This window comes from Manihot esculenta, chromosome 6 (genome assembly GCF_001659605.2).
Source record: "Manihot esculenta cultivar AM560-2 chromosome 6, M.esculenta_v8, whole genome shotgun sequence".
NCBI lineage: Eukaryota > Viridiplantae > Streptophyta > Magnoliopsida > Malpighiales > Euphorbiaceae > Manihot > Manihot esculenta.
This window is the reverse complement of record NC_035166.2, coordinates 7,045,178-7,072,998: the sequence shown is the minus strand read 5'-3', so window position 1 is coordinate 7,072,998 and position 27,821 is coordinate 7,045,178. Positions and strand designations below refer to the sequence as shown.

At 32.7% G+C, this 27,821-nt stretch overlaps 1 protein-coding gene across 5 annotated transcripts; it reads right to left on the bottom strand.

Moving 5' to 3' along the window:
- Positions 1-27,260, bottom strand: LOC110618205. 5 transcript variants are annotated; one of them, XM_021761311.2, is made up of 10 exons: positions 27,207-27,260; positions 26,071-26,227; positions 25,889-25,975; positions 25,325-25,452; positions 24,470-24,566; positions 24,281-24,358; positions 23,966-24,191; positions 23,403-23,626; positions 23,222-23,274; positions 1-411 (listed from the first exon to the last, which is right to left on the bottom strand). In XM_021761311.2, the coding sequence occupies exons 2-9, from the start codon at positions 26,170-26,172 to the stop codon at positions 23,251-23,253; spliced, it is 966 nt and encodes a 321-aa protein (XP_021617003.1). In that variant the 5' UTR covers positions 26,173-26,227; positions 27,207-27,260; the 3' UTR covers positions 1-411; positions 23,222-23,250. The 5 variants fall into 5 exon arrangements, with proteins under 5 accessions (XP_021617003.1, XP_021617000.1, XP_021617002.1 ...); XM_021761308.2 differs by having other exon boundaries at positions 27,090-27,227; XM_021761310.2 differs by having other exon boundaries at positions 27,084-27,219.
- Positions 27,261-27,821: the final 561 nt, after the last annotated feature.

Sequence of the window (27,821 nt, the reverse complement as noted above, 5' to 3'; positions counted from 1 at the left end):
TAACACAAATCAAACCATGGTTTATAACCTTTATAAAATTATCAGTTCCCTTTGTTCAAACTTCAGCAGTTAAGAAATTTTTAAAAAATAATAATAACAAAGGCCACATAACAGCAGCTCTGTTTCTTAAAGAAGTTAACTTCACACTTATAAAATACACTCTGTGATTAAAATATTTCTTATGTACCAAAACAAACACAGACAAGACATGATTATAGAAATCAAGTCACTTCCATTTCCAAAAGATCACCTTGTTGTCTTCAGTAATACCAAAACTAACTAATTCAAACCTGGGTTGCAGAAATTTCTGGTTTTATCCTTGCAGCAAATCAGTTCAGTTCAGTTCTGGCATTCTGTGATTTTTGTTATGACAAAGCCTTAACATTGGCTTCAACTCACCATCAAAATAATCTGTGTATTTTTTTCATGCAAAAGGTTAATTCAGGATGGATGCTCTTCTAAGAATTTGTCAATTAATCACATAATAACAAAGGTTAGTTCTGCCACTCAGCATAAGTAGATAAGAAATTAGGTACTGTTTCAATAAGTGGGTAAGAAGTAACGAAAACCAATGAGTAATTTATAATATAGTCCTTAAGTTTGACATAACCAAAAGAATTTAATCCCTACCATTTTATTGAGAATTTGCTTGAGATCTTGAAGTAATAATCTTCATATTTTCTTTCAACATTACTTGCATCTATGGACTTATCGAACAGTCCCACGAGAAGAATAGACCAAAAAATTAATTATACTGGAGTCCATCACACATAATGGTAACTTCTTTCTTGTTCCACATTCAAATAGAGCAATATTTCTTCATTTATTTATATTCATTTTTTAAATACACTTCAAAGATTTCATATGCTGAATATGGTGATACATTATGTCCTACTTCAGTAGCTGTTCTGAGTAATAGCGTCGTTCAGGGTGACTCAACCACACTGAAAGACAATCTATTATGGATAACAAAATTATCAAAAGTTTTAAGTAACTTTTATTTCTGTGACTTAAGCCCTTTGGTTTTAATCTTTGGTTACTTCATACTTCAGCTTTTCATATTCAATTTCTCAGTTTTTCATATTCAATTTCAGCGGTCGCTAATCTAGAAGTCGTTGTTGATGCTTGCTCAACAAAACTCTTAAACATATTGGCCATATCATTTTTCACTTGGACAAAAACTTTTTGACAACCAACAACTTACCCTGGTATGTTAGCCAAATGTTACTTCAAGCGAGTTATTCCCCCAATTATTTTCTTACCACAAAAATTACAAGTCAACTCTCCCTTTTTTCCTATAAGTGTGGCAAAATTTCATCCAACATTTTGACTTAGTTTATCAAATCCTTCTCCTCGGCATTTTTAGGTGACTAGAGATCAGCATCAAACATCGGACCCTTATTATAGGTAGAGATTTTGATATAGAGTAATTAGCCTTGGACTTTACGGCAGACTTAGACCAGACCTAACTTTTGCTGCTGACGTCCGATACAGACCCACGATAGCTTTTCGGAAAGGAAATTTCGAGACGCACGACTTTCAAAAGTGTGACGACAAAGTTCGATATGGAAATTCCATCGTTTAGGGGGTCAATTTTGTATTTTAATTATTTTTTTTGGATATTTTGGGTATTTTCGTAATTTTGCATATTAGGGTTTTATTTCTATTATAAATAACCTCCCTTGGCTATTAGAAACATACTTTTTAATCTTTGAGAAATTTCAATAAGACTTTGTCTTTTAACCTATATTTTCTCTTATTTCGTCTTGGCCAAACGATATTGGTTAAAACTCCTGAATCTAAATAGTCCTTTATCAAATTGGTATCAGAGCAAAGTTCAACCATGGCAGATAACCAAGAGGCGCGAATTGCTGCGATTGAGGCATCTTTGGCAGAATTGAAGGAGATGATTGGACAACTGACCCTGTAGCAAGGAATCCACCAACCCGCCGCCGCCACACACCCCCAACCAGTCGCCAATCCTATGGTCGCCAATCCTGTGCTTGCAAATCCCCAACAGAATTATCAGGAAGGTTACAAGATCAAGGTAGACCTTCAAAACTTTTCTGGTTTGTTAGATGTGGAATCTGTTCTTAATTGGCTGGCAGAGGTTGAACGTTTCTTTGAAGTTATGAACGTGGAAGAAGAGCGCAAGGTTCTAATTGTGGCCTATAAGTTAAAAGGGGGTGTAGCAGCCTGGTGGAATTCGATTCAAAACGAACGCTATCGAAGGAGGCTAGAGCCCATATGAAACTGGGTGTTGATGAAGCAGATGCTTGAACAACGGTTCTTGCCTAGCGATCACGCTCAGATTTTGTATAATCGATATCATGACTGTGTACAGGGGAACCGAAGGGTGAATGAATATACCGAGGAGTTTTTGAGGTTGCAGGCGAGGTGTGAAAACTGTGAGAATGAAGCCCAATAGGTTGCTCATTATCAGAGGGGCCTGAATCACAAAATTCGTTGTATGATGGGAGTAGCTGCGATTTTCACCTTGACAGACGCTATTGAGATGGCAAAAAAGGCAGAAGAGCGTGTTGATTGGCAGCCACGACAGCAGTACAACCAGAATTTCAATTACAGAAATTCTGGTTCAACAGGGACGCAGCAATATAGAGGCAATTACAGCAGGCAGTCTTCTAAGGTTGAAAATTCTGGCAATCCTCAGAATACCATGGAAGAAAGGAGAGACAATAAAGGAAAGGCACTCACCACTACAACAGACAAAGGAGGCAGAACTAATTCTTATCAGAAGCCAACAGGAGACATATGTTACCGCTGCAGGCAATCTGATCATCGATCAAATAATTGTCCAGAACGTAGAGGAGTTAATACTGACCGCCGACAGGTTAATATAGTTGAGCAGGTGGCTGAAACTGACAAGGAAGTGGATGACGATGGTGGATCTATTGTTGGTTCTGAAGATGGAGAGGTCACCTATGTGGTGAAGAAAATCTTATGCTCAACAAAACAGGAGGATGAAACACAAAGGAGGAAGATTTTCCAGGCAAAGTGACGAGTAGGAGAGGCAATTTGCAGGCTAATTATAGATAGCTGCAATTGTGAGAATCTGATAACTAAGCAATTGGTAGAGAAATTACAGTTGCATACACAGCCTCACCCTTCGCCATACAAAGTCGGATGGATTAAGGAAGGTTCGACAATTGAGGTCAACAGAATCTGCAGCGTGCCTATCTCGATCGGTAAATCTTATACTAAACCTGTTAATTGTGATGTTGTGGATATGGATTGCTGTGGCATTTTGCTAGGTCGCCCTTGGCAATTCGACGTTGATGCTTTGCATAAGGGGAAGAAGAATTCATACATGTTCACGTGGAATCAAAAGAAGATTACTATCTTGCCTTCCGGTTCTGCGAAACATTCTAAAGTGGAAGGGAAGACTGTTGTTGCTGTTTCCACGGAAGTGCAAAGGCTATCAGGCGCAGTTGAGAGATCCGGAGGCACACTGGCTTTATTGGTAAGAGCAAAAGGTATAATGGAGGATGCACCCTCTTTACCACCACCCGTCAAAGAGCTGTTGAAGGCATTTCCTAAGATAGTGGAGAAATCATCCAAGCTTCCACCTCTGTGGGATATCCAACATCAGATTGATCTCATTTCTGGATCAAAATTACTGAATCTGCCTCATTACAAGATGAGTCCAAAGGAGAGTGAAATCCTCCAAGAACAGGTGGAAGAATTACTGAAGAAGGGGCATATTTAGGAGAGCATTAGCCCCTGCGGAATACCTGCCCTATTAGTTCCAAAGAAAGATGGGACTTGGAGAATGTGCGTGGATAGCAGGGCCATTAACAAAATTACAGTTCAATATCGATTTCCTATTCCACGATTGGATGACATGCTAGATCAGCTATCCGGGTCTAAAGTCTTTTCTAAAATTTACCTTAAAAGTGGCTATCACCAACTTTGGATCAAGGAGGGAGATGAATGGAAGACTGCCTTCAAGACTAAGGAAGGCTTGTATGAGTGGCTGGTTATGCCCTTTGGTTTAACGAATGTACCTAGCACTTTTATGCGACTCATGAACCAGGTTTTGCGTCCTTACACAAATTTGTGGTTGTTTATTTTGATGACATCTTGATTTTTAGTCATAGTGAGGAAGAACATCTACAGCATCTCCGTCAAGTCATGACAGCATTGCAAGAAAGTGAGCTGATTATTAATCTTTAAAAGTGTATCTATATGACAAAGCGCATGCTGTTCCTGGGATTCGTTGTTAGTGCAGAAGGGATACATGTTGATGAGAAGAAGGTAGAAGCAATACGAAATTGGCCCATCCCCAAAACTATTTCTGAAGTTTGCAGCTTTCATGGTCTTGCTATTTTCTATCAACGGTTTATCAGAAATTTCAGCAGCATCGTTGCCCCTATCACAGATTGCTTGAAGAAAGAGAGAGTGCAAAAATTTGCATGGACTGAAGCTGCCAATAAGAGCTTTGAAGAGATTAAAGATAAGCTTACTTCTGCCCCTATTCTTGCTCTACCAGATTTTGATAAACTGTTTGAGGTCGAATGTGATGCTTGTGGAGTTGGAATTGGTAGAGTGTTGTCACAGTCTAAAAGGCCTATTGCCTTCTTTAGTGAGAAACTAAATGAAGCTAGAAAGAAGTGGTTTACTTATGAGCAGAAGCTATATACAGTATTCCGGCCTTTTAAAACTTGGGAGCAGTATTTGATGGGGCGAGAGTTTATTATTCACACAGATCATCAATCTTTGATCCATTTTAAAACTCAAAAACATGTAAATAAGATGCATGCTCGATGGGCAGCTTACTTTGGAGCCTTTCATTATGTCATCAAACATAAGGCTGGCCATAGTAATAAGGTGGCAGATGCTTTGAGTAGGAGGGCTGCTCTGTTGATTACAGTTAATTAGGAGGTTGTAGGTTTTGAATTCCTGAAGGATTTGTATGCTACAGATGATGATTTTGCTGATATATGGGCTAGAGTCCAGACTCACCAGCCTACTGATGGGTTCTTGATACATGATGGCTTTCTTTTTAAGGAGAACAGGTTATGCATTCCTCGATCTTCTTTGCAGGAAAAGCTGATTCGCGAGATCCATGGAGGAGGTTTGAGTCGTCATTTGCGGCATGACAAGACTACTGCTGGGTTGGAAGAGCGTTTTGACTGGCCACAATTAAAAAGGGATACAGGTCGGATGGTTCAAAAGTGCCCAGTGTGTCAAACTCAGAAGGGACATTCGCAGAATACAGGCTTATACACTCCACTGCCTATTCCAGCACATCCTTGGGAGGACTTTCTATGGATTTTGTTCTTGGTCTTCCACGTACTCAATGTGGATCTGATTCCATTTTTGTTGTTGTTGACAAGTTCTCCAAAATGGCGCATTTAATTCCCTGGAAGAAAACTAATGATGCTTCTCATGTGGCAAAACTGTTTTTCCAGGAGATTGTTCGCTTACATGGTGTCCCCAAGACCATTACTTCTGACAGAGATGTGAAGTTTCTAGATCACTTCTGGGTGACTTTATGAAAACATTTTGGAACTGAACTTCGATACAGCAGTGCTGTCCATCCCCAAACTAATGGACAAACTGAAGTGGTAAACCGCACACTTGGCAATCTTCTGCGCTGCATCTACAGTAACAAGAAAACTGCTTGGGATCTTGCTCTTGCCCAAGCAGAATTTGCTTACAACAGTGCTGTTCACAGCTCCACAAAGATGTCACCTTTTGCTGTTGTGTACAGGAAAGTCCCAGCGCATACAGTTGATCTTATTGCACTTTCCACAGGTTCTCACAATAGTATTGCAGCAAGCAACTTGGCAAAGCAGCACATGGATGTTTTCAAGCAAGTACAACAATGCCTTACAGAAGCCAATGATAAATATAAGAGATACTTTGGAGAGAAATCCGTGACAATTTACAGGGATTATGAAGAAATAGACAAAAACATGGGGCATCCCGTGTCTTTGTTTCTGCCTCATGTTTCTCTCTGAACAATAAATTTTAAAACCGAATCATCCCGTATAAGACACGGGGTAGACCTGTATTTTCATGGTCTACCCCGTGTTTCGCTATTTTCCCTGCGCTCCACTCTATATTTTTGTGAAAAGTCTAAAATTCTCTGTGTTTCCACCAGGACCACGAATTAAGAGCTTCAAGAGGCTATAAATACATCGTAATTGAAAAACTAAAGGACTTTTTGCCTACCTTTGAGCATATGCACATGGCAAAAATCGCGAAGAACTCAAAAGGAGGATTTGGAAGATCTAGAAGGCGAAATTCATTTAGAGTATTTCTTTCTTTTATTATTTTGATTCATTGTCTCACAATTATTTTTAAATGATTTTAGATAATTTCTCAAAAGAGTTTATTGTTAAATTCTTGAACATGAGCAACTAAATTCCTTTGCTAGGCGACTTGATGTAGCTTGGATTATTTATTCTCTTTAATTTATTTGAGTTGATTTTCTTTACCAATCTATTATTCAATTTGTGAGATTAATGCTTTTGAGTACCTACGGGATACTTGAATTATTTTATCCTGAAATTAATACTGAAAGGGAATGTTTTAAGTCTGAATTGAGAATTGAGTATCACAGGAATATTAATTGGATTGAGAATGAATATTTGACTTGTGGAGCCTTAAACAAAATAATTACAGTGTTTGTGAAATTAATTAGAGAATTATCAGATTTTTGGAAGATAGGTGATAATATTTAGTTAATTAGTTTGGTCTTACTCAGAAGAGAGGTCCATTACCTTAGGATTGTTTGCTCTAGATTTGATAATTAAAGTTGGATTATTAACTAAATGAATTAATTGAATTAGATCCATGTGAAATCAAAGTACCCTAATACTTAATATTAATTATTTCATGAATTTTGCCTTGTTGAGTGTTTAATTTTATTTTATTATTTTATTCAAGTTTACAATCTTTCTTCACAATTAGTGGTCTAAATAATAATTAGATTTACAAATATTTTAGTACTTAATTTCCAGTCCCAATGAATATGATACGCTACCTGATACGAGCAAGGAAATAATACGATGATTTAAAATGGGAAACTCTAAATCATGACAAATCAAGTTACCATCACTTAATTCAAGACTTACAAGATGAGAACTATATTTGGGAAGCATGAGAGAATAAGAAAACAAGTCACACTCTCTTCAACACATGTGAACGCACAACGCAATTTTAGATCGCATAATACATGTATGGCCAAATTGCATTTAGGCCAATTTTATTATTTTGGTATTTTAGTATTTTGTGGAATTTATTTTAAATTAATTTGGCCTATATTAGAAGCCAAATTCTTGTAGCCCATTTAGGAAGAAAATTTCTCCAAGATAATTTAGGAAAATGATATTTAATGTAATCCAGGTTTGACTATTTGACTAGATACCTTTCCTATATTGTAATTACACCTTCCTACAATAGAATGAGGGTTTGAAGGCTATAAAAACACCCTTAAGGTGGCAGCCATAGAAAGCAATGCATAAAGATGATTTTATGAACAATATTTGGTTCTTCTCCATTATTTGGCAACTTATCAAGGTTTAACCCCGTGGCGTTCTGATATAGATCTCTTCCATGCTTAGTTAACTTATCAAGAATTTCTTATGGCGTTCTCAAAGCTAGAATCGCTTGATTATCTATGTTTCTAATCACATTGGTTGGTTAGGGGTGTGGTAGAGCAACCTTCACTTGATTATCTATATTTCTAATCACATTGGTTAGTTAGGGGTATAGTAGAGCAACCTTCTGGAAGATATCTTTATCTTATTTTTTGTCAAGTTTATGTGACGGGTTTTTGATCACATGTTGATCCTGGGTTCCGCATCAGTTGGTATCAGAGTACGGTGATAGATAAATTCCTATTTATCTATATTTATTTATTTTGTAAGTTTTTTTTTTATTTTTTTACTCTATCTTATTTTTTTTTATTTCAGTTTATCTTATAGTTTCTCTAAAAAAAAATTTCAGTTATATTTATATAAAAAAAAAAGAAGAATTTTTTTTTTATTTTAATAGTGAGTTTTTTTTTTTTAAAAAAGTGTGATAAAAAAAAGAGTGAAAAAAAAAATCATTTCAGTTGTTTGATTTTTTTTTAAAAAAAAAAGAAAAAAGAGGAGAGATGTCAAAGTTTAGTGTTTTATTCGCAAAATGTCATACTGAATTCAAAGAAGATCCCATGTCTGTCGATTCTTTTCTTGTCATTATGGTTGAAGATTTGAGGACGAATATTTTCGAAGAAGAAGAGAATGATACGAGCAAATAAATAATACGATGCTTCAAAGATTTAAAATGGGAAACTCCAAATCATGACAAATCAAGTTATCATCGCTTAATTCAAGGCTTACGAGATGAGAACTACATTTGGGAAGCTTGAGAGAATAAGGAAACAAGTCACACTCTCTTCAACACATGTAAACGCACAACGCAATTTCAGATCGCATAATAGATGTATGGCCAAATTGCATTTAGGCCAATTTTATTATTTTGGTATTTTAATATTTTGTGGGATTTGTTTTAAATTAATTTGGCCTATACTAGAAGCCAAATTCGTGCAGCCCATTTAGGAAGGAGATTTCTCCAAGATAATTTAGGAAAATGATATTTAATGTAATCCAGATTTGACTATTTGACTAGATACCCTTCCTATATTGTAATTACACCTTCCTACAATAGAATTAGGGTTTGAAGGCTATAAAAACACCCTTAAGGTGGCAGCCATAGAAAGCAATGAATAAAGATGATTTTATGAACAATATTCAGTTCTTCTCCATTATTTGGCAACTTATCAAGGTTTAACCTTGTGGCGTTCTGATATGGATCTCCTCCATGCTTAGTTAACTTATCAAAAATTTCTTGTGGCGTTTTCGAAGCTGGAATCGCTTGATTATCTATATTTATAATCACACTGGTTGGTTAGGGGTGTGGTAGAGCAACTTTCGCTTGATTATCTATGTTTCTAATCACATTGGTTGGTTAGGGGTGTAGTAGAGCAACCTTCTGAAAGATATCTTTATCTTGTTCTTTGTCAAGTTGTGTGACGGGGTTTTTTTATCACATTTTGATCCTGGTTCCGCATTACTACCCCTTCTTTATTACTTTGAGATGATTCTATACACTTGTGGATATCGCTACGCACACAACCTATCAAGTTTTCAGTGTCGTTGCCGGAGACTGGCAACATTAATATCAAAATAGTAAATTTTGTTTATTACTTTAGACATTTTATTTTATTTTATTTCCTCTTCTTTATTATAGATGTGCTATTTATTTATTTTGTAATCATTTTTATATTAAATTCTTTATTTTATTGTGAGATATTTATGCTTTCATCAATGTGTCTTCACAAATTTTGTTCAACAACGCTTGAAACCATTTTATGCTACTTGGGATAGATTTAATGAATTGGTTGCACAATTTTCCAATCACAGCCTTTCAAATGAGTCTCTTACATTTTACTTTTATAAAGGATCGGAGGTTGAAATAAGAAGTTGGATTGACAAAGGAGCTTTGGTCACTGGTAGATATCTTTTACATAGAAGCCATGATGATGCAATTTACCTACGGGATGATAAAGCAGATTTTGACTACCAATATCCTCCTCCTATCTCCCATCCAACAAAAGCAAATCAACCATTTGACTACTAAGAAGAGAAGGAATCAAGGCTAGAAGAATTAGTTGCAACAATATCTAAAATCACAGTAGAATTTATAGGAGAAACCAGAAATTTCATGGGAGAAACTAAATCTAACCTGCGAAACCAACAAGTTGTTACAGAGAATTTAGAGGCACAATTTGAGCAGTTGGCTGCAGCTGGCTAATGCAGTGATCAATATGAAGACAAAGTGCTTTCTTGGATGTGAGTCAATAATAACAATGGTAGGTGAAGAAATATGTGCAATGAACCATATGGAGAAAAATTGTTTATCTAAAGAGAATGTAACAATAGAAGTAGATGAATTAGAAGAACATTTTGATCAACTCTCCAATGTAGTGATCAACAGGGAGAAAGAGTGCTTATTGAAAGAGAATGTGACAATACCATTGATGGATAAAGAAACATGCGAGACCATCAATTTGAGCTCATTGATGAACGTACCATATGTACCACCTGACGATTTTTATTTTCCAATAGTGTCATCCTCATTTTATAATATTCTCCAAGAGTTAAAACGAAAATTGAAGTTCTTTTCCCAAGTTGATTGTTTAAAGCCAAGAATTATTTGTGCTATGTGCAGAATTATTGTAAATCTTATCAATCTTAAGGATATCACAAATCAAGATCCATATGTAGTGTTATTTGACACTTTCTAATACATGAAGTCTAACTAAAAACTATAAATTAAAAGCTTGTTAAGAGGCAACTTAAGTTTTAATTTTGTTTTATTTTTTTATTTTATTCTTATTTCTTTATTTTTATTTTTGTTTAATCTCCTAAACTTATTTGACAATTATTATTATTTTTTTATTATAAGATTCAAGATCAATAGAGATTAATAAAGAGTAAAGCATACTTTAAAAGGGAGTATTCCTCGTCCTTTTACTTTACCTTCATTACACTTTACCTTCATTACTTATGTGTTTATTTGTTTTATGATGACATTGAGGACAACGTCAAAAATAAGTTTGAGAGTATAGTTTTGTATCTTGGTTTTTTGTTTTTTTTTGTCTCATTTTTCACATAATTTTTTTTTCCTTTTCAGCCGTATAATAAACTTTGTGCATTTGATTAAGCTTAATGATTGTGTTGGAATTTTTTTTCTTTTTCTGAATCTTGTGCATTTTTGTGTAGCTTAGTTCGTTCATTGCTTTTAGATATGTATCCATAAGTAGATTATATAGTGTTTTATCATGTACCATTTAATATGCATGTACAAGCTTGACATATATACTACCCCACCAATCTAGAACAGATTTCATGAATTAAAAATAATAAGTGCTCATACCATAGAGAAATGATATAAAAATTATTCATTTTGACCATTAGACCTTAGCTACCCTTTTCGAGTATTCTTTGTTTACTCTTTTGAAACTTTATCATTTAGCCTATTTTCCTTTCCTTATAGGACTTACCAGAAAAAAAAAAAAAACTTTTGAATGGAAGTTGGATATGTAAATTAAATTTAAAAAAAAAGAAAGAGATAAAAGTAACTTTCTACTCCAATGTTTTGAATTACTTAGTAATTAAGAGGGGGCATAAGCTCCATGTATACTTTTACGTCAAATGGTAGCTCAAATTAAGAATATGCAAAACATATTGAGTAGTTAGATTTGTTGATAACCGAATACCAGCATCACAAATATAGGTATTTGCATAAAAAGACAAGTATCAACTCAAGAAAAATATTATAAAATAAATAAATAAATAAATATTTAAGTCATGTGTTTGAGTTCCATTTAATTTTGTTGTGTATTGTCTTTCTTTCTATAGCCTTGTCTTACCGTGTATCCATCTTTATCCCATGTGAAGTCCTCCTGACTCTTTAATTGTGAGTACTATAATAATAAAGTGATGAATTTGCTTAGGATCGGAGAATGAAAAAAAGCTTCAGGTATAGAAATTAACTGGAGATAGTTAAAATATCAGTAAGTATATGTCTATTCTTTAGTTACATGATGCGTACTATGTGATTTAATTATGGATATCTAATTACAAGATTTGAATTTTGCTAAATATTAATGAATGAATAAGTTTTAATGAGTTGTTATTTGAAATTATGTTCTTTTACTTGAATTTAACATAATTATAGAGAGAAACTTTATTGCACTCTGTTGATCATACAACTGAGAAATTCATACCCTCATTTGTTCTTCTCTATTTCTTTTGCTTGAAGACAAGCAAAACTCTAAGTTTGTATATATTTGATGTGGTGAAATTTTATACATTTTACTCATATAGTTTTAGAACCACATGCACCTATTTTAACTGATTTTTTATTAGCTTTATTAGATTTTTATATTTAATTTTAAGTTTTTACTTTTAGTCTATTACTTCATATTTCCACTTCATTTATAGTGTTTTTACATGTCAAAACAAGTCAAGAAATGAAGAAGACACTTTGAAGAGAAATCCAGAACAATTTGGAGAGATTCTGAGAAAACAGGCAAAAATATGGGGCAGCTCTCTCTGGCCCGTATTTTTGCTTTCTACCCCATATTTCTCTCTAGACAATAAATTTTGAAGCCGAATCATCTAATATAAAACATGGGATAGATCCGTGTTTTCATAGTCTATCCCGTCTTTCGCTATTTTCCACGCGCTCCACTTCATGTTTTTGCCAGAAATCCAAATTCTCTATGTTTTCTATCAGGGCCACGAATTAGGAGTCTCCAAAGGCACGAATTAGGAGTCTCCAAAGGCTATAAATACATCATAATTGAGAGAGTAAATGACTTTTTGCCCACTTTTAAACACATACACACGGCAGGAATCGCGAATAACTCAAGGAGGAATATTTGGAAGATCTAGAAGGCGAAATTCATCTCGAGTGTTTCTTTCTTCTCTTATTCTTTTGATTTATTGTCTCACAATTATTTTAGGATGATTTTGGATAATTTCTCAAAAGAGTTTATTGTTAAATTCTTGAACATGAGCAACTAAAATTTTTTGCTACGGGACTTGATGTAGCTTGAATTATTTATTCTCTTTAATTCATTTGAATTGATTTTTTTACCAATTTATTATTCAATTCTTGAGATTAATGTTTTTGAGTATCTACGGGACACTTCAAATGATTTTATCCTGAAATTAATACTGAAAGGGAATGTTTTAAGACTAAATTGGAAATTGAATATCACAAGAATATTAATTGAATTGGGAATGAAGATTTGACCTGTAGAGCCTTAGACAAAATAATCACAGTGTTTGTGAAATTAATTTGAGAATTATCAAATTATTGGGAGATAGGTGATAATCTTTAGTTAGTTAGCATTGTCTTATTGGGGAGAGAGGGTCAATTACCTTAGGATTACTTTAGATTTGGTAATTAAAATTGGATTATTAACCAAATGAATTAATTGAATTAGGTTCAAGTAAAATCAAGGTATCCTGATACTTAATATTAATTGTTTTACAAATTCTGCCTTGTTGAGTGTTTAATTTTATTTTATAATTTTATTTCAAGTTTACAATCATTCTTCACAGTTGGTGGTCAAAACAATAATTAGATTTACAAATATTTTGATACTTAATTTCCCGTCCTTGTTGATACGATACTCTACTCCCTCTTTACCCCTCTTTATTACTTGAGACAATTCCATACACTTGTAGATGTCGCACAGCGCACAGCTGGTCAATGATGAATTTAAGAAAGTTGAAATAGAAATAGAAAGGGGGAGACAAACATGAGAAAGTTGAAAAAAGTTGAATTTAAGAGGAGAACTGAATCCAAATTTGATACTGGTGGTAGTATCAGACAAATATTGGATCATTCACCTACTATACGTGAGAGGCATAGAAGCACAAAGATATGCAAAAGTATCTTACACTGACATCTCGATTGACTGCTATATAAGTTGAGTTAGAGAAAATAATAGTTTAACGAAAGCATCAAAATTAAAAATTAAATGGCTAAAGACATAGAAGGAGAAAATGTTAAAGAAATTTGAGAATTTTGTCATACATAATAAGCTTCCCTTCAACATTATTGAATCACTATGAACAAAGTCACTTCTAAGAACAGTAGCAGAAATTAGGCCTAATGTATCTCCTCTCAATATTTATGAAATTACAGAAATATATATAAAAAATGAGTATAATGAAATGAAAAAATATATAGTCTCATTTTATGGGATATGAAAATAGAGGATAGTTATTATAATGTGTGATGGTTGGAATAGGCCATCACATATGAGTATAGTTAATTTTCTAATCTACTTGAATAGATGCACAATGTTCCACAACATGCATCCAATGTGGAATATAGAGATGGAGAATACTATTTCAAAATTATGAAGAAAATAGTTGAAGAAATAAGCCGTAAAAAAGTTATTCAAGTGGAAACGGATAACGTAGTTGCTATTAAATTAACGGGAAAGAAACTAATGAAGAAATTCTCTAACTTATATTGAAATGTTTCTAGTGCTTATTGTATTTATATGATTTTAGAAGATATTGAAAATAAGAAGAGTGAAGAAAATAATTGACCAAGCTAAAGTAATAACCCAACTTATTTATAATTATAATTAGATAGTCAATTATATGAAGAAATTCAAAAGCCAATAAAAATATTATTTGACCAGGCATCACTAGATTTGCCATAAGTTTTATTACTTTAGAATCTATTGTTCATTATAGGATAGAGCTAAGGAACATGTCTAAATCAGAGTAATGGATAATGAGCAAATATGAACAAGCAACAAATGGTCCAGCATATGAAGCCAAGAAAATTGTGCTTGATTCAGGCAATGTAGAGAAAAACTTTTGGGACAGCACAACAAATAATCAAAGTTTAAGAATCTCTTCTAAGGATTTTAAGATTAGTTGATAAGGATGAAAAGCCAACAATGAGCTTCATATACGAGGCAATGTAATGAGCAAAGTTAGCTATTCAAAAAAATTTCAAGAGCTATTTAGAATATTGGAGAATGAATGACCATAAATGGAATTTTCAATTGCATAAGACTTACATGTTGTTGGTAAAAAATTGTATTATAATTTAGTTGCTTAGAAAATTAAATTATTAAATTAAGGGACAACTTATTATCGATTTTCATATTTTATTTTTTAAAGTATTTTTTAAATCCTCTCAATATGACTCACATGATATTGAAAATGATAATGAGATGTGATTCAACGTCTATAGGGAGACTTAGTAAATCAAGGAAAAACATTTAATCAAGTGATAAGTTTTAAGTGTTAAGTATAGTTTAAGTGTTGAAATGTTGAGGTTAACTTATTATATTAGAATAACGTTAAATATAATTGAAATTTGGAACATTTGCGCTCTAATTTTTCGAGACAAAATTGAGAGTTTTGAAATGACTTTGACACAAAAAGTAATTAAGTTTACTAATCCAAGTACTATATTGGTATAATTAATATAAAATAAGTATATATTATTTTAGTTTATTCATCTTCCTACAATTATGTTTATTATAATAAAAATTTAAAAATATTTTACAACTGAATGGTGAATCAAATATGGAAAAAGTGTTCTTAAATTGAGAAAAATCATTATCAAAGTGTTGAGCCAAATAACTTCAGTTTCCAACTGCGAGAGAAATTGTAGCACATTTTTCTTTATCCATGCAAAGACGGGTAATAAATTAAAGTATTAAAAATTGCGTGTACTTGTCTTTGTGCACTACAGCATGAGACCGAGTTAGATAAAAGTTTTTTAAAGAAGATGATCCATTAAACTCTTGGTTGGAGAGAAGAGAATCTCCTTTACTTGATGGGCAATTAAATCCATGGCTGGAGGATGAAAAAGAGGTATTAATAAAAATGCTCTATCACTGTTTGACTTTGCCACTCAAACTCAAGAACAACAAAGTGATACTCGTTATAATTCTTTTATTTTATACCGCTCTAGTGATATGATAATAATGGTGGTGATCAAGGTGGAAGAGGAATCTCAGTTGAAGGAGGTGGTAGTCATAGTTCACAAGATTCACCTAGTAAAAAAAAAGTAAAATTAGAATTGCTTCTAAACCATCTTCAAAACCATCTTCAGAATGTACATATCAACGATCAAGGAGCTCTAACAATTCTAGTACTAGTAGTGTTGGAACATCCTAAATAAGGGATAAAGGTGTTGCATATAAGGAGGGTTTAATTGATTCATCTAATTATGAAATACGGTTATGGTACGTATAATTCAAATTTTATGTATGGTGGTAATAGCTCATCAATTGAATATACTTCTTCATTAAATTATGGGTTCCATAACCAATTTAGAGAGGTGTTGTATCCAACAAATTATCCGCTTACATATTCATATTACCCTCATTAGGAGGGGTCAGTTTCATCATATCCTCAACAACCAACTTATCGTGATCCTAATGATGTATGGTTCCTTATTCAGTTTTGATCCATAACAATACTATCAATATCAGTAGCATCACCTTAATGATCAAAGTTCAGAAGGTCAAAGCCAAGACCAATAAGAACCTGCAAGACATTATTTTTTGCAAATTCAATCAATATCATGTCATTTTATGAATTTTGCAAATTGATTTGAAAATTTTGCACAGGGCCATATCATTACTTGTTGAATCCCATATCGGTTTGGAATAGAGGTAATATGTCCCTTATAAGAGTCTTAGACACTCCTCCCTCTTGAACTAGCTTTTGGGGTGAGTTAGGCCTAACCCAAATTTAACATGGTATCATGTGTACATGTGTTTTGTTCATATTAAGTCAGGTGAAAAGCTCGATCCGATGACTCTTAAATGTGTGTTGGATACTCTTCCACACAAAAAGGTTAGAAATATTACCACCCTCCATCTATAAAATATTTTATCAGTATAGATGTTATGTTAGAGAGACTGAACCTTACTGAAGACTATCCTATCACCTCTTCAAGAGGAGAACAATGAGAGAAAAGAGATGGTTCCTTATCCTATAACTCTGAGGAGACTACTGTATAGAGGGAGACTATTGGTGATCATTAAAATATAATTAGGTGTTTAGATAAACCAAATTTTAAGAGACACTCAAGATGAGATACAACAGAAGCAGAAAAAATCATTGTGCAGCCTACTCATTGTCATGAATCCTCTGGTAAGTCAATCTAAACCTTGATCCCATTGATGATCTAAATAAACTAATTGTTCAGAGAAAAGCAGTTTGGTCATAGAGATAGCCTTGACTAAAAATGAGACCTATGTCTCTTCCACCTAGTAAAAAACCAATGGGCTGCAAATAGGTATTCACTGTGAAAAACAAAGCAAATAGATCAATTGAAAGATTGAAGGTCAGACTAGTTGCCAAAAGATATACTTAAACCTATGGAGTGAATTACTAGAAAATATTTGTCCCTGTTATCAAAATGAATTCAATCAGAATTTTCCTATATTGCGCTGCCAATCTTGACTGAACCTACAACAATTTAAAGTGAAAAATGCATTTCTCTATGAAAACTTAGAGGAGGAAGTATATATGGAAATCCCTCTTGGATTTGCTGATGAAAAAACACAAGGGTATGTAAGCTAAAAAAGACTTTGTATGGGTTGAAGCAGTCACCCGGAGCTTGGTTTAAACGATTCAGCAGAGCTATAATTTTCTTTGCCTATCAACAGAGCAATGTTAACTATACTCTATTTATCAAACATCACAAGAGTAAAATTACTCTTCTCATAGTCTGCATTGATGACATAGTAATAATAGGAGATGACACTGAACAGATGCTTTTAGTTTAGGGATTTGAAATTAAAAATTTAGAAAAATTTCAATATTTCCTAGGAATGGAGGATGTCAAAACAAAGAAGGAAATCTTTATTTCTTAGAGGAAATACATTCTGGATATTTTAGAAAAAACCGATATTTTAGACTGTAAACCAACAGCAGAAACTCCTATTGAGAGCAATTACAAGCTACATGCAGGGATTGATGAATCAGTAGATACTAGCAAATATCAGAGACTGGTAGGCAGACTGATTTATCTATGACATACTCGACCAGACATAGCATATGCAGTCAGCTTATTCAGTCAATTTATGCATTATTCTCGTGAGCCTCACATGCAAGCTGTTTTTTACATTTTACAATACTTAAAGTCTTCTCCTGAAAATGATCTCCTATTCTCTAAATAGGATCATCTCCACATACACGCATCCACATACACGCATTCATAGATACAGATTGGATTGAATTCCTTGATGATAGGAGGTCGACTGGTGGTTACTGCACACTTGTGGGAGGAAATCTTGTCACTTAGAGAAGTATGAATCAAAGTGTTGTTGCTCGATCAAGTGCTGAGGTAGAATATAGAACGATGAAACAAGGAGTTTGTGAACTTCTATGGTTGCAGACATTGTTGAAGGAATTGAAACTATTAGAGAGGGACAAACTGCTCTTGTACTGTGACAACAAAACTGCCATCAGTACAACTCACAATCCGATTCAACATGACTAAACGAAGCATATAAAGATTGATCAACACTCCATTAAAGAGAAGTTAATAAATGGTGTATTGAGATTAGATCATGTGACTTCCAATGAATAGCTAGCTGATATGTTTTGAGGCTCAGTAACAAGACCCATCACACTTTGTTTTGCAAGTTGGACATGTGTGATTTCTATGCACCAACTAGAAGGAGATTGTTTACCAACATAGAAGGTTCCTAATTAGGAGGATTCAGATCTTTGAGATTCTAATTAGGCTTGATTATAGAAATTTTTATTTTTATTATAAATATTTCTAATTAGGTTGATTTTTTGTGTATAAATACTCAAACTTTGTAAAGATCAATTCAATTGGAAGATAATTAAAAATTTCTCCTAAAATTCTTCACAAATTAATTGAATCATATCTCCTATTTAACTCTTGTTGGCTTTTTCTTATCATATTTCTTATTTTCGGCCTCATATATAATGCATAAAGACAAGTACATGTAATGTTTTATACTTAAATTTGTTTGTCTTTGTATGGATAAGAGGAAATGCGCTTTAATTTCTCTCATAGTTGAAAGTTGAGGTTGTTTGGCTCAATACTTTAATAGTAATTTTTCTTAATTCAAGTGCCCTTATTCATAATCAATCCACCATATTTTTAAATTTTTATTACTTTAATAAATATAATTATATGAAAATGAATGAACTAAAATAATATATACTTATTTTATATTAATTATACCAATATAGTACAAGAGTTAGTAAACTTAATTGTTTTTTGCACGAAAGTCGACAAGCCATTTCAAAACTCTCCACTTTGTCTCGTAAAGAGGACCTACATGTTCCAAATTCTAATTATTTTTAATCTTTTTCTAATATAATAAGTTAACTTTCAACACTTCAACTACGCTAACACTTAGGACTTAACAAGTTACTTGGTTGATTTAATGATTTTTCTTAGTTTACTAAATTCATCTCTAGATAACGCTAACACTTAGGACTTAACATGTTACTTGGTGGATTTAATGATTTTTCTTAGTTTACTAAATTCATCTCTAGATAACGCTAACACTTAGGACTTAACATGTTACATGTTACTTGGTTGATTTAATGATTTTTCTTAGTTTACTAAATTCATCTCTAGACATTGAATCACACTTTTTAAATCCAATATAATATCATATCATTTCCAATATCATGCGGGTCATATTAATACTGAGAATTTAAAAAATATCTACAAAATAAAATATAAAAATAGATAATAAGTTCTTTCTTGATTTAATAATTCAATTTTCTAAACAACTAAATTATAATACAATTTTCTTACCAGAAGTATGTAAGTCATGAGGTAATTAAAAATTCAATTTATAATTAATTATTCTCCAATATTCTAAATAGTTTTTAAAATTTTTTTAATAGCTAACTTTGCTTGTTTCATTGCCTCATATATAAAGCTCATTGTTGGCTTTTTCATCTCCATCAACTAATTTTAAACCTTCAGAACAGATTCTTGAAATTTTAGAACAAATTCTTGAAATTTTATATATTGTGCTCTTCTTCAAAAGTTTCTCCTATCACTACCTAGACCAAGCACAATTTCCTTGACTTCATATGCTAATCATTTATTGCTTATCCATATTTACACATTATTCATTGCTTTGATTTGAACATGTTCTTTAGTCCCATTCTATAACGAACAATAGAATTCAAAACAATAAAGTTTGTGGCAAATCTAGTAAATAATATCTTTATTGTCTATAAATTTCTTCATATGTTTCTTTCCCCCTAATTTAATAGGGGTTCTGTTATCCATTACCACTAAAATAAATTTTTCAGGGCCAACTTTTTCCACTGCTTTCTTTATAATCTTGAAGTAATATTTTCCATCTTTATGTTTCACATGGATGCATCAAACTTGTAGAATAATATGCCTCTATTTTAGTGGACAAAGAAATTAACTATACTCATACGTGTTGGCTAGGGATAAGCAGGACTCGATTCAAATTAAAAAAACCAATCGAACCGAATTAATTGAGAAATTCGATTCAATTTTTAGTTTCAATATTTTCGATTATTTCGGTTCAATTCGATTTTAGTCAGAAAAAAATCAAAAAAACCAAACCGAACGGATTAGTAATAATAGTATATCATTTTTGATAATATAGAAAGATTCGACTATAATTCAGATTGAAATATTTCAATTAAATTTTAGAAAACTAAAAATAGAGTGTAAAAAATAAAAAACCTATTAAAAAGCCCAACCGATCAAACCAAATTAAATCGAACTAAATCAGACCGATTTGATTCAATTAATTTCTACCTAAAATCGATTTGGTTCGATTTTCACAAATATTAAAATTTCAAATTTTTATTCAATTTGGTTCAATTTTGATTCAATTAAATTTCTACCTAAAATCAATTTGGTTCGATTTTCACAAATATTAAAATTTCAATTTTTTATTCAATTTGGTTCAATTTTGAACCAAACCGACCAAATGCTCATGACCCACTCCAATCATCACATTACACCACTCAAATCATCACATTACAGCAACTCTCCTCTCCTTCCGTGTCCCATCAAATAAGGATATATATTTTTTTCAATTTATTGTATTCATTTTTCATATATATTTCTGCAATTTTAAAAGCACCAGGTGGAGATACATTCGACCTAATTTTTATTGCTATTCTTAGTGACTCAACAATGCTGAAGGAAAATCTATCACGTATGACAAAATTCCTAAACGCCTTCTACTCTTTTTTTGTCTTCGATCATTTAGTTTTTAATTTGGTTTTTTTAATTAAGCTCTGCTTTTCTCTAACTCAACTTTTGTAGTAGCCACCCGAGATGTTAGTGTAGATATTTCTGCATATTTTTATGCTTCTCAACCTCTCTCACGTGTAATAACGGAATGACTCAACACTTGTCTATTACTGCCCAACATCAAATTTGTATTTAGTTCTCCTCCTAAATTCATCTCTTTCAACTGTCTCATACTCGCCCATCTAGCTATTTCCATTTCTATGTCCTCCTATTCATCATCATCATCAATTCTATCTATATTCCTAATTTCTTCTTCTAATTCTCTTTCTCTTTTTCTTATCTTTTTTAGCTATTTGATATTTTTTCAAAACACTTGTCTTATCCTTCCTAACTTGAAAAAAAAACTTTCACTACATCCTGCAACTTGACCATGTATATTGGTCAAATGCAACTTCAATCTTATTATCCTAATTTTTCTTCCGTAGAAATTATAAATCATTTCTCTTTTTTTTCTGTAAGTATTGCAAACTTCTATTCAATATCATCACTTGTTTATTACCCATTAAATAGAACGAGAACCACTTTTACAAGACATTTTCAATGTATATATTTAATATCAGTTCACAAAAATTAAAAAGATATCAAAGCATCAAAACATAGAAAGGTAGAACTAAGCTAGTTATACATTTAATCCTATTCTAACTTCCTAAATCCTAAGTCCTAATCTAAATAAGTAAATAACATTGTAAAACTTTTAATTTTAACAAAAACAATTATTTTCAATTTCTAATTTTAACAAAACATAAATTTTTAAAACTTCTAATTTTAACAAAAACATAATTTTTCATAAAACTTTAATATTCAATTTTTTAATCCACCTCCAAAAATTATTTTCTATTTAATGCAAATAACATAAATGTTAAATTTATAATTATCAAACATAACTAGAGCTAACAAATACTAACTAAAAATTAAGCAAATACTTTTACAATATTAATTTAATAAAAAATTTCTGAAAATTAGTTTAAAATAAAAAAAAATACATAATCTTTATAGATCGGGTAAACTAATGACTTAAAGTATAATTTTAATACAAATCTAACATTTTAGTCCACAAAAATTATACATAAAAAGTAAAATCAACAACTAAAAACTACAATACAAAAAATTAAAATCACCTTTTAGAAGAAATTAGCTTCGAAATTGGAAATTAAGCAGTTTATGATGGATTTATGAGAAATATGTTAGAAAGTTTGAGATTTAAAAGGGAAAAGGAAGAGAAAGCTTGAGAAAATGGCTTTACAGCTGCCGGAACGCGTAGGTTCATATAAGAACAGGAAAGGAGCAATAGAGAATAGGTTAAAAAGGAATCTGAATTATTGATAACGGCTATTACCATTATTTCATTGTCGATAACGGCCGTTACCGTTAAGTAATAGTCGTAATGGCCATTACTATTATAAATCACAAGGAGGCACTGTAAAACGCGTTAATGGGAAATTAAAACTCATTACTTAACAATCGTTACGCAATTTTAAAATCTTGCCTGGACTAGGTATACTATATATTGACCATGGGCACGTCCACATTGAGTATTTTTCAGATGCTGATTGAGCCAAATTCAGAAGTGATAAAATGTATATTACAAGCTACTGAGTGTTTATTGAAAGAAATCTAGTACCTTGAAAGAGTAAAAAACAAAGTGTGGTACGCAGATTAAGAATAGAATCTAAATATAAAGCTATGACTCAATCCACATGTGAAATGTGTGGATAAACCATCTATTAGCAGCAATAGTTGGTTTGAGTCCCTCTTCACCAGCAAAACTTTGGTGTGATAATGAATTTCGTATACCATGAGCGGAATTAGCATATTGAAGTGAATTGTCACTTTATCCGTGAGAAACTACAAGAAAATATAATTTCTACCGAACATGTAAAGACAAGAAAACAACTAGGTGATTTATCCTCAAAAGCATTAAATGGGCCTAGAGTGGAATATCTTTATAACAAGTTGGGTATGATTAACATCTCTACTCCAGCACGAGGGGGAGTGTTATAATATCTATAAATAGCATAAATATAGACATTGTTATACGTTTAACTACATACTAAGTGATTGATGTAGTTTCCATATTAATGCTTTGTAATTTGTATATATACCATTGATTCAAAGAATACAAATACACAATTTCTTCTCTCCGATCTGCTCTATAACATTATTTAAATGAAAATTTTTTGAGTTAAAAAAGGTATGAATTCTTCCATTCCAAACAAGAAACGTGATAAAAAAGAAATGAATTAAATTGAATTCTTGTAAAATCTTTGATTCCAAATAAGAGGTAAAAGATGTAACTTCTTTATTCATTAGTCACAGAATGGTGATAGGAACATACCATTTGATTCCGCAATAATGTTGCTTTCATTAATTTGGCTGAAGGACAACATGCTACGAAGAAAAAAAAAAGTCAGAAGTGGTTTGATCTCCTATTTGGAGATCTTCACAAAGAGTGCTAGAACAAATAAGCATTAGCAAGCTCTGTAAATAATAAACTAATTTCCTATTTCACTACATACCTTGATTTGTGTTCTATTGTATGTGTAAGATATGTGAATAGATCCGTCACTAGCCTGGATAACTGCTGGATAGGAGAATTCCATTTCTGGATTTTCCTCCAATGTAATAACATCATACCACGAGTCCCCATCATCTTCAGACACAGCAACTTTAAGCACACCCCTTGAGATTGTGTTATACGCTAGTAAGATACGGCCATCACTTAGTTTAACTCCATCAATACCTGGAACATAAAAGCATATTGTCATCCAATGGAAAAACAAGGTAATATAGATAGCCTACTTTCACAAACATTGGTACTTCTTTTGTTTGGTATTCCGCTTTCTTCTCGATATGCTAGTTGAAATAGGATTTGTATATTCTAGAAATAAATAGCAGCACATCTACAGATAACCATAAAATACATTGACATTTGCTAAACCATAAAAAACGAGTCAGAATAGGAATAATTTTTTAACTACAAACAAGAGGCAGTTTACTCGTGTAAAAATCACTATAGGCCTTTACTTATCAGATTGCAGAGTGCAGAATTTGACTATTAGCCAGAGTCTGGATTATTAACCTGAGTTTGGGTTGGGGAGCTCCATAGGTATTGCGTAGCCCCAATTGAGGCCACCATCATAGGATTCTGACATACAAATTTTACCAATGCCCTCAAAGGATCTGAGTAGAACACGCAATGTCCCATTTGCAGTCTGGAATGGGACTGGTTGAATCACACTGAGAGGTGTATTTTCAATGTAGATTGGACCATACTTTCTCCATGACCTTCCAGCATCTGCTGTTACCTGTTCCATTTGAGCCATCAAAATACATGTACTGCTCTATTCAAACAATACTAGATTCCAAGAGCTCGTGCAAGTGAAGTTTTTACGACCTCCATCCAAGCGCCCCAAGAATTCCAACTTTCTACTGATGATCCACAAAGCAAGAGCCCATTTTCTAGCAAGGTAGGCTGCACAAGAGTTGCACATTTCAGGGGCATCACATCAGATTCAGTAACAATAGAGCTGCATCCTTCCTGAGATGGACATATATTATGATAAGCTTCATTTTCAAAATATACCTTGTTTTTTGACGGTCCTAATATACCAGGAGGAAGTTGCTCTCTTTCTGTCCAAGTAATACCTTTATCATATGATCGCTTCAAGCACCCACTCCATCTGAAATTCAGTAAGCCAACTGTGAGCAGGAAGAGAGAAGATGCACCTGTACTTAATAGCCAAACCTAAACTCTTATTTCATAGTGGAAAGTAAAGTAGAATATAATATAACAAGATTTCATATGCCTAAAGCAAAATTGTTGCAATTAAATAAAATATCGCAAAAACTTGAAGACTATGAAGCAAAAAATATACTTCATTACACTTCATTACAAGCAGCAAGTACTTGCAAAAAAAAATAAATAAATAACATGACACAGCAAATAGTTGACAGTGCCAATATGCACAATTATAATTGGCTTAATGGATTATCAGATATTCTTGTTCTATTCAACTTCAGTAGGATTATGGTCTGGCAAATTTAGAATTGCAATTGTTCCATGTGGCTTCGACTTTTATCTTGTAGTAAAATTGGCAAAAACTTCAATAATGTGTGAATTCTAAATTCCATGCCATGTATGGAAATAATATTAGGCTCCATTTGAGTAGGTGTACATTTGAAATGATAGAGAATTTGAATTTGTGTTTCAACTTAAGAGATATAAAATTTCAAGGCAACATCAAATTCAAGTAGCTCTTCATTTGAAATTCACATGTATCCAAAAGGAGCCTTAGTATATTTAGGCCCTCGTATCAGATGGAAACACACGAAATTCATAAAAAACTTTTTTTAAAAAATAACTGATTTGGAAAAGCATGACTTGGAAAGTTGGAAACTGGAAAGTTAAAGAGAAATACATGGAGATTGGAGAGTTTACTTCTGAACTTCTTGACCAATTTTATAGAATAGCAGCAACTCCTCTGATGGTAGTTTGAATAATACAGGGTTCCACATAGGAACTTCAGATTGTTCATCAACAATGACGGGTGATTGCCAAGTACCATCCTGTCAAAAAAATAACAACTCATTAAGAATTCATTGACAAGAACATAAATTCAAGAGAATACCTGCTACTTTGCATGAAATAGAAGACAATCAACCTGATTCACATGTGAGTTTTATTTAAAATGAAAAATGAAAGACACGATTAAAATTTCAAAGATTAAATGCAGAACTATCCTAATATTCCCAGTTTATATTAATTTTTTAAGCCACACAATAGTGAACTTGATGCCACTTCTAAGCTGGAAATGTATCACACTTTACCAGTTGAAGAAATAGCTATTTGCAGATAATATGCTACTAGTTAGTGAGAATCATATAAGTGAAATATATATATATATATGTTGCAAATATCAGATGCATCAGTGCATCATCAAAAGTTTAATCATCCATCGACTTGTTAAATATAGTAATTAATTTCTCCACAGAGGAAGATTACTTTGTATGTTTGTAACCAAATCTTCACATCAGGTGCTCCCTCCAAGGTACCCCCAAAATAAGCAACTAAAAAATGATCTTTGTCCACCTGCAAAAGCCACATGCATCAGCCATATCTATTAAACTTTTGTTGAGGAAAAACTGTAAAAGAACTTAAATAAAATTTTAACTGAATTGCATAACCTCAACAATGGTAGAGGCATGACAATTTTTGAATGGAGCAGAACTTGCTGGAAATGTGAACTCCTCCTTTAAAGGACCCCTAATGTGGCAGTCCTTCCTCATATTTGAACGCCCAGGTACCAAAGGCGTAGCATTGTCATGTATTTCAGCTACCTTCCTGTAGAGATCTCAACACACTTTTAGGTCTTCTTAGTGGTTTCAAAGCACTTCCAGGAAAAGAACCGACAGAGAGAACAACAGTAACAGATAACTGAACAGACACATAAAGAGGCGAACTTTTGGCACTTGGGTTTACCTTATAAGGTTTTTGCTGTGATTCAAAGGTAAAAATATATGTGTTTCGCTAATTCAAAGTGGACAGCTACATTAATGTCTTAAATCCACAGTAGAATCCATCATCTTAATACTTAGAATTTATGGCAATTACACTATATATGGATTCATGTGATCATGTTCTAAATCATATAATGCTGGTGTTACATCACAATATATACTGAATAAGGAACATTAGATACATGCATAAATACACACATATACATGCAATTACAACTTGGTCTATTACCTACATGAATCAGTTAACAACTCAAAAAAGAGGGAACAAGTCAAAAACAGAAAGGGGTTGGGAAGAGAGAGAAGGAGAAAAAACTTGGGCAACAGAATACCTGCTTCTGCTGGTCAGATGAAGACGAAAATGATGGAACAACTGGAGATGGGAGTGAAATTTAACATCGGAATTCGAAAAATAATTGTGGACTTTACGATTGGTTTCATATTCATTAAATGAGGGATGAAAATGAGAAAAGTTGAACACCAAAAACAACAAGATGAACAGAAACACTAACAAACAAACAATTAACACAAAGCTCCTCACTGGCTTCCCCATTTCTATAGAAAAACTACTGATTCATGCATTCGGCTTCATCAAAACATTTTATGGGTACATAAACAGATCAATATATAATCATTTGCAGCTAGTTATGAAGTGATAGAAAGTGAAGAGAACAGAAACACACCAGTACCTAATACGCACTAATTAATTCATAAAAATAAGAAGCAGCATATCTCATTTAGTCAGCCACGGAAGAAAGTAGCTTTCACAGGAAAACACAGAGGGAGAGAGAGTAATAGTCTTGTACTTTAAAAAAAGGGGTAGCTGGTCATCACCATGAAAAGGCAAAAGAGTGATGCAGGCGACAGGTCAGTTTCCAAGCTGACACTAAAATTACGGAAGGGTTAATACCTTGGGCCAGGCCTGGCCGGGCCGATGAGGTCCACTTTGACCTAGGCCTAGCAATTTCCCTTGCCACCTTTCTACTGCTCCGTTTGGAGGCTTTTTTCTTTTTTAGGCCCCTGTTAGAAAAATAATTTAGAAAAAATATTTAGTTGTCTTGGACTAATTAAATTTAATCTTAAATTAATTTTTACCACCTTTATATTTATGAAAATATTTTTTTAATTGCAACACTAAGATTGATATTTTGTGTGTTTAATTTAGCTGTTGATACAATTAATTATTAATAGCCAAACTAAATTATTTTTACCACCTTTATATTTATGAAAATATTTTTTTAATTGCAACACTAAGATTGATATTTTGTGTGTTTAATTTAGCTGTTGATACAATTAATTATTAATAGCCAAACTAAATTATTCGGTAAGTTTTAGAGAGATGACTAATTAGAATTATTTCTCATTAATTAACAATTATTTAACTTTATTTTTTAATTTAAATCATATCACTCTTTTAAAAT

Coding starts and splice junctions, on each gene's coding strand:
- LOC110618205 (XM_021761306.2), bottom strand. CDS start 26,953: ATGGGGAAGCCAGTGAGGAGCTTTGTGTTAATTGTTTGTTTGTTAGTG. Junction 24,192..24,280: donor CTTGGGGCGCTTGGATGGAG/GTCGTAAAAACT, acceptor CAAATGGAACAG/GTAACAGCAGATGCTGGAAG. Junction 23,275..23,402: donor ACAATAGAACACAAATCAAG/GTATGTAGTGAA, acceptor TTTTCTTCGTAG/CATGTTGTCCTTCAGCCAAA.